The sequence below is a fragment of the Hakea prostrata genome, chromosome 8 (genome assembly GCF_041222555.1).
Source record: "Hakea prostrata isolate BN-2017 chromosome 8, UWA_Hpros_2, whole genome shotgun sequence".
Taxonomy (NCBI): Eukaryota; Viridiplantae; Streptophyta; class Magnoliopsida; order Proteales; family Proteaceae; genus Hakea; species Hakea prostrata.
The window spans coordinates 52,821,067-52,836,472 of record NC_142607.1 but is presented as its reverse complement, the minus strand read 5'-3'; the positions used below and the strand labels follow the sequence as shown (position 1 = coordinate 52,836,472).

At 37.3% G+C, this 15,406-nt stretch overlaps 2 protein-coding genes across 3 annotated transcripts; both read right to left on the bottom strand.

Annotated features, from left to right (window-relative positions):
- Positions 1-605: 605 nt before the first annotated feature.
- On the bottom strand, positions 606-5,888 carry LOC149008580 (GDSL-like Lipase/Acylhydrolase superfamily protein). The gene is made up of 5 exons (XM_089165015.1): positions 4,503-5,888; positions 2,844-3,035; positions 2,542-2,705; positions 2,187-2,457; positions 606-2,088 (listed from the first exon to the last, which is right to left on the bottom strand). The coding sequence occupies exons 1-5, from the start codon at positions 4,762-4,764 to the stop codon at positions 1,856-1,858; spliced, it is 1,122 nt and encodes a 373-aa protein (XP_089021141.1). The 5' UTR covers positions 4,765-5,888; the 3' UTR covers positions 606-1,855.
- Positions 5,889-8,050: 2,162 nt separating this feature from the next.
- Positions 8,051-13,935, bottom strand: LOC149008579 (YTH domain-containing protein ECT4-like). 2 transcript variants are annotated; one of them, XM_089165014.1, is made up of 9 exons: positions 13,696-13,935; positions 13,484-13,579; positions 12,384-12,444; positions 12,115-12,268; positions 11,949-12,022; positions 11,346-11,843; positions 10,138-10,695; positions 9,712-9,924; positions 8,051-9,170 (listed from the first exon to the last, which is right to left on the bottom strand). In XM_089165014.1, the coding sequence occupies exons 3-9, from the start codon at positions 12,426-12,428 to the stop codon at positions 8,553-8,555; spliced, it is 2,160 nt and encodes a 719-aa protein (XP_089021140.1). In that variant the 5' UTR covers positions 12,429-12,444; positions 13,484-13,579; positions 13,696-13,935; the 3' UTR covers positions 8,051-8,552. The 2 variants fall into 2 exon arrangements, with proteins under 2 accessions (XP_089021140.1, XP_089021139.1); XM_089165013.1 differs by lacking the exon at positions 13,484-13,579.
- Between the last annotated feature and the right edge of the window lie 1,471 nt (positions 13,936-15,406).

Below are 15,406 nucleotides of genomic sequence, written 5' to 3'. Positions count from 1 at the left end.
CTTTAATCGCATGTTTATATGTGAAAAGGGAAAAAGGAGTGTCTAATTTAACATTAAAGACAAAACATATAAAATCAGACACTGTGAGCTGTGATCATGGCAAAAACACCAAAGTCCATGAAAAAACAGGCAAACCAAGTGTTGAAGGCTTCCATACAAGCAGAGTTCAATCAAGAGGGATAATTTTTCTGTGGAATCTTAGCCCAGCAATTTTTGCTAAAATACTGTTTCAATGCCTTGCCCTCAGACTGTAACTATGGTTCACAACCCATTGCATTAAGACCCACCCCACCTAGTCAAATGAAAACTCAAGATTTTTATGTCCAAGAAACATCTGCTTCATAAACAGAAAGGAATTTAGGTGTTGGACAGCATCTTGATATGTTCTCTTGATCCCATGTTTTATCCAATCTCTCCCCTTTGTTTTTCTTCATTTTACTGTTTTTCCAATCTTATAATGGTTTTTTCATTGATTTATTGAGCACTACTTAAGAGTTTCTGATACCTCAATGGTTGAACGCAACAATTGAGTAGTTGTATCTTGGTGCACCATAGGAGGTGGATATGATCTCTTAATAATGGCTGGTGGAATGCTTCAGCCCACACTCAATCTTCTTTGTGAAAAAATGTGTCAAAACAGGTTCATGATGGTACGATTGGTTCTATTGTTTGTAGTCACCACAAATACTTTGTTAGACTGTAAAGCAGAGTTCTATATCTCAATTTATTGGTTCATTAACCATACTCTTCACTAGAAAACCAAGAAACCTGCATCACATTAACAAAATTGAGCAAGGATAAGAGCCCTAGCAACAGTAGAATACATCCATAACCAAATGAAGCAGATAGCTCAAACATGTTTTTTCTGGAAGCAGTGAGTGATCTAAGTTTTTCTATCAAGTCACACTCAGCAACTGCAGTGAAGGGTTACTAAAGAATTTAATATGCAGTTAACCTCATCAGGTTCATTGAGGCAGAGTTTAACTGTTCTACCGAAAATACATTCAATGTCTCGCAGTAAAGAGGCTTTCGCTTTGGTGTTCCATTGAAAGCATACCTTGTAAAATAATTAAGATCTTTCCTATGCTGTCACATGGAAGTTCCAGCTGTTTCAGAACTGATGCAGCTCAGCTATTCCCTACATCCCTTGAGGACAAGATTTCTTCCTACATGGTGATGAATCTTCAATAGCCGTTGCTAGCCTTGCTACTCAAGCCTGAAAAAAACTGAGCATTCACTAACTCATGCTCAATAAGATACAAGAACTGTTGGTCCATTTTTTTCACATCAAGTTTTGGTTTTTCCTCCCTCTATAAGCCTCTAATCAAATTTCACATTGCATGCACAAGGAAATGCATTAGAATCTGATACCTCAATTTCCTTGATCTAAAACTACAGAACACTGTTGTTTGCGTCCTCTCTTTGAGCAATTCTTGACCACTGTGAACGTGTAAAAAAATAAGAGCCATGACTGAATTAAGACTCTCATTTGAAACCAAACCAAGTGAACATTACAATTGTGCTCAAGAGTATGAGGAACAGCAATACCAATCTGGGCTTGCATCCTTTCTGCCTTAAATATAGTCAAGACCAAAATGGTAAAATATAAAGTTAACTGGCAATGGCACATTGGTTTCTAGTCTTTCTCCTCAGCTGTTGCTACCTTTTCTATGCTACAACCATAAATTACGATAATGCTTTCATCTTTCTTCCCAGGAGCTATGATCCTGAAAACACTTGGCTCAGGAAGCTGAAGAATGATGTTTATAAGTTGAAACAAAATTGTTTACTTGGGAAAGAAGATCAGTTATAGACTTGATATGATCATGTATACTAGAGATCTCGTTAAGGATTGTCACGCCCGGCAAAAGAAGTCGAATTTGAGGTGTGGTGTCGAATAAGCTGCGGATAGTATCTTGGATGCGATCATGGCATTGGCTTCTTCAGTGTAATGAATTCCATCCCAACTTATAAAGTGTGTTCCCTCTTTACAAACGCGAGATCCACTCTGTCCACATGTTAAGCGAATATCATAGTTATAAGGAGGGCCACCAAAGCCACAACATGCCATCAATGGATTCTCAAAACCTGCAGAAGAACAAACATATGGATTGAGGAGGGAAACAGAAAAAAATTCTGTTATTTAAACAAACTATGGGTTTCTGAATTGAAACACAAAACTTTACCGTATTTGGTTGAGTTGGCAATGATATCATACTTGATCCCATACATATCTACATAGACAAAGGTGGTATTTGACATTTCAGATCTCATCTCTTCACAATGAGCATGCAGACCTCTATTAAACTCCAATGCAGCCTCGTTGTATGAGCGTATGCATCCATATCTGTCAACATCTTCCGTAGTTTTGGGAACTAATGATAGCTTTTGGGGGATGCAACCCAAAGGCCCAGTATTGTGGATCCAGAAATTCTTCCCACCTTGTTCATAAATAGTCTACACCAATTTCCACAGATAAAGAGTTGAACAAGAATGTGAAGCTCAATAAAGAAATCTTAGCTAAACAGAACCAAAGCCCACCTTAACAGCAGATTTGATTTGTTCAAGGATGGATGGGATCCTTTGGATGACTTGTTCATAGGATAAATTTTTAGCGAATGAATCCGAGAGGTCATTTTGTCCAATGTCGATCATGTAGAGTGCACTGAGGAAACCGTTATTATCAATCAAAGGCCCCGAATAACCTAGTGGGCAGGATATGAAAACTATTTAAGGTGAACCCACGAACATGATTATCATAACCTCTTCATCTACATTAATGAGTTTCATTGGGTAGGTGCAGAAATAAGTAATGTAGACTACAAATGAAAATTCATATATACCTTGATGCAGAGAGGCAATTTCAAGCGACCGAGCCTTGAAATGAAGGAACTGCTTAACTTGAACATCTAAGGCAAAAGGAACAGATTTTGGTAGGGTAGAAGAACCAACAACCGCAAAATTTGCTCCATTTGTAAAATCTGACCCCAAAGAATCCATGTATGGACTCAAGAGACTTATATTCAAACTCTGGCCTGCCAAAGAAGCATATATAATGGTTTCTTATTGAATCGAGGAGCAAAAGTATAGATATTTATTATACAACATGCAGCAGCCATGCACATCTTAGCACATAGGGAATGTACTAATTTAAAATAAAGCTTCCCAACTGAAATTATTCAGAGCACATAAAACCAGTCCTGACAATAAAGGAACCGAGAACAGACTGAAGAGTGGTGAATTCAGGCCCAGAAAAAATGAAGAAGAAACCACTTGTTGAGAGTGGCCCTAAAATTCTGCATGTCCTGTTACTAGTATTAATGGTTAACAGTCAGGATGACCATTTAGTTTTAGTTAGAGTTTTATCCTCTGTTTTTTGTTACAATTGATTCTGTTACAAGCTGTTATATGTAAGACATGACTTTATCTTATGATGTATGATAATATAATTCTATGTGACTTGGGTGTATAAGATTCTTGGGGAAGTGAGAGACAGATGTTAATGAGCTTGGAACTGGTGTGTGTGTGTTTTTTTTTCTTCTTTCCCTTGGGAGCCCTGAAGTTGGGAACAGCCCAAAACCACTGTCATCCATTCAGAAGGTTTTACATGGAAATAAATCAAATTCGATTAGTTTTAGAGCTACAAAGATTGCTCAGTGAATTGAAAGCTCAAGATAAAGAAGAACTGGAATGAAATTGCCTGGATCAGACACCATCATCTTAATTGCACAGACAAGTCACGTATTCAGGTCAGGCTCCACCTATCATGTATGTAACCAGTGCCGGTGTATTCTACCCCCAAAAAAAAAAAAAAACCAGTGTCGGTGTGATGATCTTCTATTATTATTAATTTAGGGAATCAGCAGCATTGGGACCCAAAGACTGTTATATAGCTGTGAAACCAACCGACACTTGACCAAAAAAAAAAAAAACCAACCGACACATCCATTGCTGCTGCTGGCTTTTTTTCTTTTTTTTACTAAACCTCCTTTTGTTTTTATGTTTTTTTGTTTTTTTGTTTTTTTGTTTTTTTGTTTTTTTGTTTTTTGGTTTTTTTGTTTACTGCGTTGCCCAATTTAAAAAAGAAAAGAAAAAAAAATAAACCGTTCTAGAATGGGAAGGAAGAACAAGAAGCTGAACCAAACCAACAAAAAATCCGATTTGGGTTGGTTCTTCTTGGAAATTGACAAAAAAAATTTGTTTTTTTTATTTTTTTATTTTATTTTTGGGAGGGGGGTAAGGGTAAGAAACCATAGGTTCCTGTTAGCAACCATGAAGGGAAGGGAAAGCAAAGAACAGAGAGAACTAGAAGCATCAGTAAAAGCAAATAGAGAACAAGAGCTAATCTAACACAACAAGTGAAGACAAATCCATGATTCATTCGATAGTAGCTACTACAGTCATGATTTCATTGTCCATAATTTCAAAGTTTGGGATCTAACCGTTGTCTGTGATTCCAGAATTGTAAGTTTTGTAATGAGAAATGAAAGAAAAGCACTTACAGAGGAAATCGAGAACTAAACGACCATCAGACAAGCGGCCGGTGGAACGGCTGAAGAAAGTGCGACCATAAGGGAGGGAGATGTTATAGCCAAGTCCAGCTGCGAGACCTCCTGTGTCTGAATTCGAATCTCCAAAGTTGAAAATCACCACCGCCTTTCTGTTGCACTCTTCACTACACCTCATTGGAACGCTATTCCAGATAACAATCCACCACATCACAATTCCCAATCGTAAAACACAATCCAGAAAATTTCCTTTCATATCTCTCTTTCTCTCTGATCTTTGATTTAATTTCTTGTTCTCCTCCTCCTTCTCTTCCTCCTTTATTTCTTCTTCGATGGTTGTTGTTGCATAGTACTACTCTTTACTGTTCCGTTCATTAAGTCGAGCTGGAAAACTTTGATTTCGTCCGTTTTGTAATAAATTTACAACAAACAAAACTATTTTGCAAAAATTTTACTTTTTTAAAAAATAATAGAGAGAGAGAGGAACATAGATCGGAAATGAATCTCTGCTTCTAGTGCGTTCTGGGATTCTGAGCCAATGTTCTGCTCTGCTTGAGGTCTTCACGTTCTGCCTCTTTTATTTTTACCTATTTGGCTATTTTCTTTCCGTTGCAAAGGGATTCAAATGGTAGAGCCTGCCACGTGTTCGATTCGCTCTGATTTTGATTACCTTACAAGTTACAACCTCGGATCTGATCTAGAGATTCTTCCTTTACCCATCTTCGAACCACCACAACTCCCACAAAAAACGACGGTCTCTACTATATTTCTTCTTAAATCTTCTGGTCCTAACTTAGTAACTACAATTCAAAAAAAAAAATCAATTAATTTTGGCAAAGCAAGATTAAGGGATGGGATTATAATTCATAATTACTGGCATGCTTCACAGCTTGATGAAGCTCAAGACTTTCGATCTTAGGGAACACTTCTCCCATTCAATGGAGAAGAATAATTAAGAGAGCAATTAATTAAAAACCTGCTAGGATCAATGATGGTGTGGCATTCATAACACCCAGAAAGCTTCCTTAATTGGATTCCTCTGGTGTGGTTGGACCTGGTTGAACCGGCCACCATTTTCCAGTTAAGAAGACCTGTAACCTGTTTCTTGACCCAGAGTGAGCTGTTTTCTGGCGAGTTATCAGACCTGTGAACCACTCGTATTGCTGTGAAGTGTGAACTACATCATATAGGGCTACAAGTAGAACCCAGTTTCCTGAACCCACTTCTGATTCCGTTCTTCGACTGGTCATGAACTTGTGAATCTTCGATTCGTTTGCAAGTGTCCAAGCTTTTGATTTGATTCCATGAAGAGGCTTGTTGTTTTTGCTTTCTCAGTTTCTGATTTCGCTTGGAGAGTTATTGGTCCCTGCTGTTTGTGGTAGGAATCATAGTGGAGACAGCCATGAAGAAGCAAAAATAAAGAAACTAGACGAGAGGAAGTGTTGCAGAATAAAGGAAGATCAAGAACCAAAATATGGAAAATTTTCACAGGAGATTTTGTTTTTTTTTTTTTTTTAGTAAACAACAATCTTATTTAAAGCGGGCAAGAGGTGGGGGAATATAGTTCCACCAACCACACAAAGGAAGACATTCTTTCGAGCTAATAGATCTGTAATTACATTAAAACTCTTAGAAATAAAGTAAGGATATAATGTATGAAGTTATCCATCAAATAATGAATATCTTGGATCAAAGGCTCCACTTCCATAAATCTCATCTTCAAGATACCTGATTATCTGTTTACAGTCTGACTCAATTAGAATTTACTCGTATCCGAATGCAAGCGCCTCCAATAGTTTTGCTCTGAAAGCAAGAATTTATCCTTTTTCAGCAGAATTATAGTTTTCAAGAACAATGAAGCATCCAAAAGTTTACATTCGGCATCTCTAATAATAATACCCGCATCACCCTTCTTTGTTTTTGCAACCTATGATGCATCTGTATTTACTTTCACAAAACCCCTTTGAAGAGGTTGGTTTGGCTTAACTTTTTATTGTCCCAAAACTCTTGCATGGTATAGACAGTCTTCTCAACTACTTCTTGAGGTTTCCAATTCTTTTCTCCCATGATCTAGTCATTTCTAGCTTTTGATAACCACCACACTACAAAGGAACTAAGAATTTTCATAATTTCTGCATTTTTCTTGCCTAACTTGCTGAATTCCTTCCATATAGATATCCATTCTTAAAGAGATCTACATTTGTCATTCAAGATTCTCCAAGAAAGAAGAGAACCGAACCATACACTCTTCGCAAACGGACAATATAGTAATACATGGGAAGTTGTTTCCTCTTCCACAACGCATTCTCCACATAATGCATCTACCCCAATCTTCTTGAAAAGTAAGTTGTAGATAGTTGCAAGACATTCATTACAATCCCTCCAGAGAAAGAGAGAAATTTAAGGCAAGGGATGACAGCATTAGCACATATGTTACCCACCTAAGAATCAAATATGAGAAGGTAATTTGCCATTCAACTATCAAAATTCGTGATAACACTAGATTTTGGATTACCAATAATTTTTCCCACTTAAAAGGAGGAAAGACCAGAATTAGGGGTTATTAGTTAAAAAAGAAAAAATTGTTCACTGATCCTCTCCTCTCTCTCTCTCTCTCTCTCTCTCTCCTTCTCTTGTTTTCTGTCCTTCCCTAACCCGTGAGGTTTTTGGTTAGGAAAAAAAGAAAAACAATTTTCTGTTTCCCTTTTCTCTGTCTCTCTTTGTTTTCTCTTTTCCCCCAACCAGTGGAAGTTTCTGATTGTCAAAAAAGAAGAAGAAAAAAACCAGATAGACGCGAGATCTAATCGGGCATTCCCCATTTCTAAAAGTTTTACGTCGGACTGGAAGTGCCTCCCGTAGATCTGGAAGCTTTATTGTTGTAAGAGTCCATATTTCTGGTTGCCATCGGTGTCTTTGCCGTTGTGGATGTCGTTTTCGCACTTGTGACGTGTATTTCCGTGCTTGCGGCATGTCTCTGTCCGCCTTTGTGGGGTGCCGCCTCTTTGATCGTTTGTGATAGAGGATATGTATGTCGTATTCCTAGGGGTGCCGCCTCTTTGATCGTTTGTGATAGAGGATATGTATGTTGTATTCCTAGTGTTTAATTGTTGTTATAGTTGTCTATAGTATGTATGACATTTGGTCAACCAAACCTTGTATTTTCATATATTTATCTTTTGTATTTATTTCTTTTATTTGATGTGTGTTTATATTTCCTCTCAAGTTCATGAATTTTTTTCCTTCTTACCAAAATAAAATAAAATAAAAAACTGATAATATCACCCTAAAAAAAAAAAAAATTTCCATTCTCTGATCTTCCCTAGCGAGGCCATCTCAACCGTTTGATGCCAACATTTCGATCAAGATCTATTGAAAGCAACGAACGGTCGAAATTCTATCTTGACCCAAATTTTGCCATCTAACCGGCGCGATGGCTTCGCTGGACCGTCCATGCGCAGGACAGAAGCTTTTTAGGGTCCGGCTACTTCTCAGACAAAACTCATGGGACACTGAGTCCTAATACCATAATCAACGACGCCAATAAATTTGAGTAAATGAACTGAGAATTGACAAATAACCATACAAACAAGAAAGAGAAAAAGGAGATGGAGACCATAGAATAATAAATGATCATCCAAATTCTTTGTATATTCAATGTATTGACGAACCAACCATCACCATTCAAAGTTGCTACCCCAAAAACCCCAAAAAGAAAAACCCATCATTCAAAGTTACAATCAGTGTGGACCACAAATAAATATGGAACCAACACCAGGTGCCCAAAACCTAGAACTCCCATCTCCCAACATGTTAAAACCAAACCCCAAAAAAGAAGAAAAAAAAAAACCCAAAAAAGGAACCAGAACCTTCCAAGAAATGACAATGGAATGCTCTTCGGCAGATTCATCAACAGCCGATACACTTTGTGAAAGACATGCAATGCAATCTAAAAAGTAAATTCTTGCAGCCTACAACTAAAAACCAGAAATTATAGAACGTTACAGGCTATACCTATTTTTGAAAGCAGACTGACATGGATAACTCTTAACCCTTTTGGCTCCGGTTACCGTCTGAACCAAGAACACACTCTTTATCAGCCTTTGGCACTTTAGGATTCACCGGGATCGTCCCTACCATCAAAACCCCCTGCTGCTGCATAGACCCTGAAACATTGACGGGCATTGAACCAACTGTGAGAAAGTGATTGGGTTCTGGCTCAACTTTCGTCTCAGTTGTTTCAGTCTGAGGTTTATCTTCAGCTTGTTTAGAGTTAATGGTGAGAGAACCAATCTTCAGGACAGTCGTGACATCATTAGCATTATGCCCCACTTTGGGGTCAGCATCATCTTTCGTACTATCTGAGGAGCTAATGGCAACACAAGGTTCTCGCTCGCTAGTCCCCACTAAGCTCTCCAGATCATTACATTCTGCAACTTTCTCTTCCGCTTTCATGGGTACAGCTACCAAACCATTTGGTTTCTCCGGAAGAACAGACGTTGGAGTTAAGAAAGAACTCTCATATGTTTTACTCGAGAATCTGCCTTTCTCTTCGTGCATGATCTTCTGCCGCTCCTCATAGAACATAAAGTCATCAAGCATGGATGTCTTCAAGGTGTAATTCTTAAATATGGTTAGCATCTCCAACCCTTGTTTATATTTTATCTGAGAGGACAAAAAGATAAATCTGGGTCAACCATATTCTCGTGAAAATTATTTGTAGACGGATCTCCAAACAAGAATTTCATACAACTCAATGATGCAAAAACAAAATAAAATAGTTGGGGACATGGCAAACATAGAACAGAAGAATTAAGACTAATACCCCTATAAATAATCCTTGAAAGGAAAGTAAGAGACCATATCAACAACCTCACGGATTCCACTAGTGATGTAAACCACTAACAAACGCTATATTGAAGGTCAAGGAATCAGCCCTAAAGGTAGTAACAGGTCTCATTCAATCAAGAAACATAAACATAATGCTAAGACCCAGGAAAGGATACTAGGCAAATATGATACATGTTCCTATCAGTTTATCAATGATTCCTACAAACTCAACATCTTTTTAACTTCTGTTTTAGCTACTTATCGGTAGAAATTTGCTACCAGATTAAGTAATTGATTGGTTAGTTTTGTTCTTTTCACAATACAGCAATCTATTATCCCAGCCATGCAAGTATTAGAAGCAAGAATGTGAAGTTACCTCCTGGGTGTCTCTGCTGTTAGTCACTGGCTTGTTCTCATTGTTCTCTAATATAATGTGCCGAAAATTAGAGTTTGGTACATCTTTTATTATGTGCCATTTAACAGGGAAGCTACCACTCCACTTATCCTGCTGCCAGAAATCCATGTCCTTGTGGAAGTCAACAGGACCAATCATCTCTGCAATACCGCAGAACTGCCCACTTGCATTTACCTGAAAGAAACCAAACAGCCATCAGCCAAGGCCAACACAGAAATGTCTAAACTAAAACTGCTTTGATACTTCCACAAAAAATAGCTGATTTCTCATCACAATTCTGTGGATTTAAGGATTATATGACCAATCCAGATATGGCAACAGAAGGGCAAAACTATGAAATCAGACCTCCTCATCTCCAATATTTCAGAACAGAAGAAAGTGACTCACAGAAAAGAACAGGAAGACAGGACACCCTCTTGGTTTCCCTGCAGCTATTCGTTGTGCATCCTCATATGCACTATCCAGCCTCTTGTTGCCATTGGGAGTACTTGACCAAACATTGTATTTGATGCTCTTGTGCACATCATCCTCGCTGTAGGATTTGATTACAAAAAATTTGGCATCCGTATACTTGAGAGAGAAATCGTCTTTGTTGAACTGCTCAGGATGGATAATAATTTTTCCTGCGGCGTCGATATCACCAGCCTTTGTTGTGTAGGCATTAACAGAGAAGGATGATGCCCACTGATTTCTTGATCTGCTTGTTCTAGGGCCCCGGTTCTGCTCACCCAACACATCTGAACTTCCATTTCCATTACTAAGAACTCCACCATAGTGCGGCCTTGGCCTAAGCTTATCCACAGGAAGCCATCCACGCTGATTAAGTCCATAGTCAGAGTAACCATTGGTACCAGGTAGGGCAACCTTCAACGAATTGCGAAGGGATGAGACTCTTTCCACTGAGAAGTGGTCAGCAGCTTGAATTGAACCAGGAACATTTCTACCCTGAGACACAATAATTATGAAACATACTTACTCTCTGATACATGTATTTTTTAAAATAATAATATGCAGACTCAAGATTAGACTACTGTTTATCAATCTGCAATTTCTCCCTCTTTCTTACAGCAGGTGTATCAAATAGATGTCCTGCTTTCCACTCCACTACAAACTAAAAGATCCTAACAATTAGAGCTTCAGATCTCGATAAGAAGTCAAAGACAGAAAAGCACATTTGGATGTCCTGCTCCATAGCAATTCGATGATTGTTGCAAGTTAACAGAGAGACCACCTAATCCCTTAAGCTAGAAAGAACTCTACATTTGGATGGCTAAACTCATTCAACAGATAGATAGTGGAGCGGGTGCTCCTTTTGCCATGCACATGATATGGCTGCAAAGGCATATGCTGCTCCGACTTCCAACAAAGGATGTAATCCTAAGCCAAAAAAATAATAGAAGTGCTAGAAAGTTCCACCAAATCTACATATTAATCATCAATTGCCAGAATGCTGACAACTTATCAATTAAAATTCTTATAGGGTCCTCAGAAAATTGACAGCATCAATTGTTGCAAGGAAATTTCAATACATAAGCATAGTGACTTACTTTAATTTCTTTCAATGTTGTTAACTGAAAACTACAAAAGTATTATACCTGAGTGCCATGTAGGGCAGCTAAATGTGAACCACCAAGCTGCTTGTTCGGTGCTCCATTAACTATAGATTCTTCTGATACTTTAAATAAAGAGCGAGACTGGTTCAAAGACGTATCAGCAAGCTCAGATTTAAAATTTCCCAAGGGAGGCCTTGCAGTGGGTGGGAATATTTCTGCAGATGCTGATGGAGGGTTATGTTTTGAAACTAGCGTATCAGCTTTATTGAGCTTCGACACACCAGTACTAAACACGGATGGATCTTGTGAACCATTTGGGACAATTTCTGGTCTAGATTGAACAACAAGAGGAAAATAAGGAGGTGAAGAGACATTAGGCTGTGAACTAGGTCCAGTAAAATACTGTTGCATTCCTACAACTGGGCTATCCATTCCAACAATAGCACCAGGTATGTAAGGATTATATGGATTATATGGAGACTGTGCATATCCATAGCTAGGTGTATAATATACATAAGGCAAATTTTCTGTTTGCAAACCCTGCAAAAGAAGAAAAGATGCAACCAAAAATTAGTGATCTGTTATGGGGTGTTATCGTCAGAAATTAGCAACCATACACGAAAGGTAACAGAATATTTATCTTACAGCGTAATTGGGGTCCAGACCATCTAAACCAAAAAACCTATGGCCCTCATCCCATTCGCTAGGTGATTCAAATCCTAAAAACATGCAAAACAAAACAACAAGATTAAGTATTGCAGCTTCATAAATTACCATACTCACAAAATAGACAGGCAAATTCTATTTATACCTGTACAGTAATACCCATAATAATTGTTGGCAGTAGTATAGTATATGCCCTGGCCCTGGTCAACAATGAACTCTGGGGCTCCTTCGTTTTCCATAATTTCAATTTCCTCACAAGACTGAGGTGCGAATAGTGGGATTTCCTTGGCACCTTTAATCTAAAGAACCAACAAAGAAAACCCAAAATCCAGTATAAATGGTCAAACAGAGCAAATTATGTCCAATCAGACATAGATATCTTTGTCTAGGACCTTTTCTTCACAATGAAATTACCAGATGGTTCTCTTTAATTCCATGCTCAGAACCAATATATTCCATACTGTGACTGCCACCCCTGTAAAAAGCACAAGAAATCAAGTTTTGTAATCAATTCATAAAAATAACTTAATAACCTAAATAATTAAATGCAAGAACATTGAACTACCAACACAAATTATAAAATCCAATAAACAATGCTATTCTCACTGAATGGGTAAAAGAATTTCCAATATCCTGATTTTCATCTAAATAAAACCCAAGTGAAATGACCATGAGTTTGCCAACCCGGACCCTCACCCCCCACCCCCCACCAAAAAAGGCAAAAAATGCAATTACAGGGGACAATTTACCAAAGATATCTCCGCCACCAGAAAGATATAGAGAAAGGGGGTTGGGGGAGAGAGAAGTCAATACCTAATAGAGCAGTAGAGCAAAAAATAAAACAAAAGAGAGTCTGTTTAGAGTGCAGAAACAAAAAGGACGATTAAATAACTATCCAATAAAACTGTCATTCATTAACAAGCATGAAAACAACGCATGGGCCAATTTTTTTACCCTAAAACATAGAAAAATGTGTACGAAGGATTGTAAAGAGGTTAAAACACAGACATTTGAGCATCCTCAAACAGATGAACGTATAAAACATGCGTAAAGTGAAAAAATGAAGGAAGAAAGGGTTTTTCCGCAATTCTATATTCACAGATAACTTAGATTAATTGAATTTAAACTTCGTTTCGGATGGGTGAACCCTAAAAACTGCACATATAGATAGAGAAGAACAGTTCAATGTTACAAATCTACGAAAAGCACATCCAACCATCAAAACTCAAATTAGATTCTGAAAAAACACATCCTACACCCTAGTTCGTGATCTAGTTTAACATGAAAAGGTCTCACGAGATCGGAAGAGGAACGAATCAATTCATCAGAGATGTAAACAAAATCGATAAGCTCCAAAACACCCTGACAGAATCCGTAATCGGCTCGAAAAATCAAATACGATTCAAAAACTTAAAAACACTCAGACATCAATCAAGCAGGCAGGGGAAGGAAAGCAAAAAAACAAAAAAAAACATTAATCGACTGCCATGGATAAATAGACGGGAAACTAATACCATCAATCACTCGTTCTGGTTCTTAAAGAGAGTAACTCGAATCTCAAGGAACCCTAAAATTCCAAATTTCAGATGAGATGTAAACCGCAATCGAGACTATAAAGAATAAGCAACGAGTCAGTTTTGACTGGAAAAATCTAGAATAGTAGTATTTTAAAAAAAAAATAGCAGTTAAATTAATGAAGAAGGAAGGTAGGGAAGGAGAACAATACCACGAAGAAACCCTAAGTCAATCCATGCGTCAACAAGAAAGAGGCCTCTCAGGACAAAAAAATTGATGATCTAAAAGTATCAGTGACGTTTCGGTGCGCCATTGTTGAAGCAGAAACGCCACAGCGAACCCTAACCCTTATGGGGGATTGAACAAAAGTTGAAACCTTGAAAAAGTAGAACTTGGAGTTGGAGGTGAGTTGGGTTGGGGGAACGAGTTAGGGATCGAGAGGGGGGAAGAGATTCCTATTTAGAAGAACCTCGATCCTCGTGGTCGCAAGAAGTTTTGTACTTTACCAACGAGGGATGAATATCGAGATTACCCCTGGTTAAGTCTAGAAACATCTGGATTGCCATTGCGTTTTTTCAATTTTCAATTTTCAATTTCTAATAATTCTACATTTCTACCGCAAAAATAGCGAGTTTCGGCCGGGTAGTGTCGGGAGGATCCGTGGATCAGGATACCCGTCTCCAGGCTGCCCCTTTTTTATTTAATATATATATACTTTTTTTTTTTTTGTGTAATAAATCCCTGACGTGAATAAATAATATAAACTTTTACATGTGGATCATTTTAGTGCAATATATTATGTGTGGATCCCAATCAGATTAACACTGTTAGTCGCAGTTAAGTGTATTCAAATTTTCAAACATGGAAGTACTAAATACCCTCAACTTATTTAATATAATGTGTTATGACTAAAATGCCATTGACTATTCATAATATATACTTTTTAAAATTACATATTAATTAACATTTAATGACCAGAAAATGTTAATTAATTAATATATCCAAACAAAATTTTAATTGATGTATAGTTTAAAAATATATATAATGTGAATAATTAAAAGGTATTTTAGTCTAACACATTGTATTAAATAACTTGAAGCTAACGATGTTAGCTAGTTGGGACCCATACATAATATATTACACTAAAGGGACCCGCATGTAAAAATCACTAAATAATATCATAATAAACATTTATTTAGAAGAAACATAATATTTTTTCTATTGGTCCCTCTGTATGTGAACCTATTCAGCAATTATGCAACAAAATAAAAGCGTATGTCAACAAATTTATCTAAATATATAATAATAATAATTATATGTTTTTAAAAATCAGATCCCTCCACCAAGCTCGACTTCATTGTGATGTGGATCTCGACTGTCCATTTTACAAAAGTGTGAAAATTCATTTTTTGACAAATGGACGGTCGAGATCGAAATCTCAACCATTCAATGCAGGTGTTGTGCATTAATTACGCAGTATCCAACAAAATCCCTCTCCACTACATTAGATCCACAAAATTGGGGAGATTTAGACTTTCTATCGTTTTATTTTTTCTTTTTTCTGAATATATCATTTTCATATTGTATGTAAAGCAATTTTACGGCATTTAATGTAAGGTGGTGTATAAAAATGTTTGTTATATTGTTATTTTCTCTTAAAAGTATATGAATCAACGTGTATTCTAACATCTTTTGGTCAAATATCTCCCTTGATAGAGAGATGATCCACACTCGCACTAACAACCCATGATGAATTGGATCTCTTAACAGGAAGAGATGGGTGGAAGAAGGTATTGATTAATAGTAGATGTAATATTAAGTTATTTGGTGTTATAAGACCCCAAGATAATGAATAAATCCTTTCTATGAACACCTTTGTATGAATATGAAAAGTTGTTAGGATTAGAGCGATCAATTACACA

Excerpts from the sequence above, each read along its gene's own strand:
- LOC149008580 (XM_089165015.1), bottom strand. The coding sequence starts at position 4,764 with ATGAAAGGAAATTTTCTGGATTGTGTTTTACGATTGGGAATTGTGATG. Across the intron at positions 3,036-4,502 it reads TTTAGTTCTCGATTTCCTCT|GCCAGAGTTTGAATATAAGT; the intron begins GTAAGTGCTTTT and ends CTTCTTTGGCAG. Across the intron at positions 2,458-2,541 it reads AAATCAAATCTGCTGTTAAG|ACTATTTATGAACAAGGTGG; the intron begins GTGGGCTTTGGT and ends AAATTGGTGTAG.
- LOC149008579 (XM_089165014.1), bottom strand. The coding sequence starts at position 12,428 with ATGGAATATATTGGTTCTGAGCATGGAATTAAAGAGAACCATCTG. Across the intron at positions 12,023-12,114 it reads TTATGGGTATTACTGTACAG|GATTTGAATCACCTAGCGAA; the intron begins GTATAAATAGAA and ends GCATGTTTTTAG. Across the intron at positions 11,844-11,948 it reads GTCTGGACCCCAATTACGCT|GGTTTGCAAACAGAAAATTT; the intron begins GTAAGATAAATA and ends CTTCTTTTGCAG.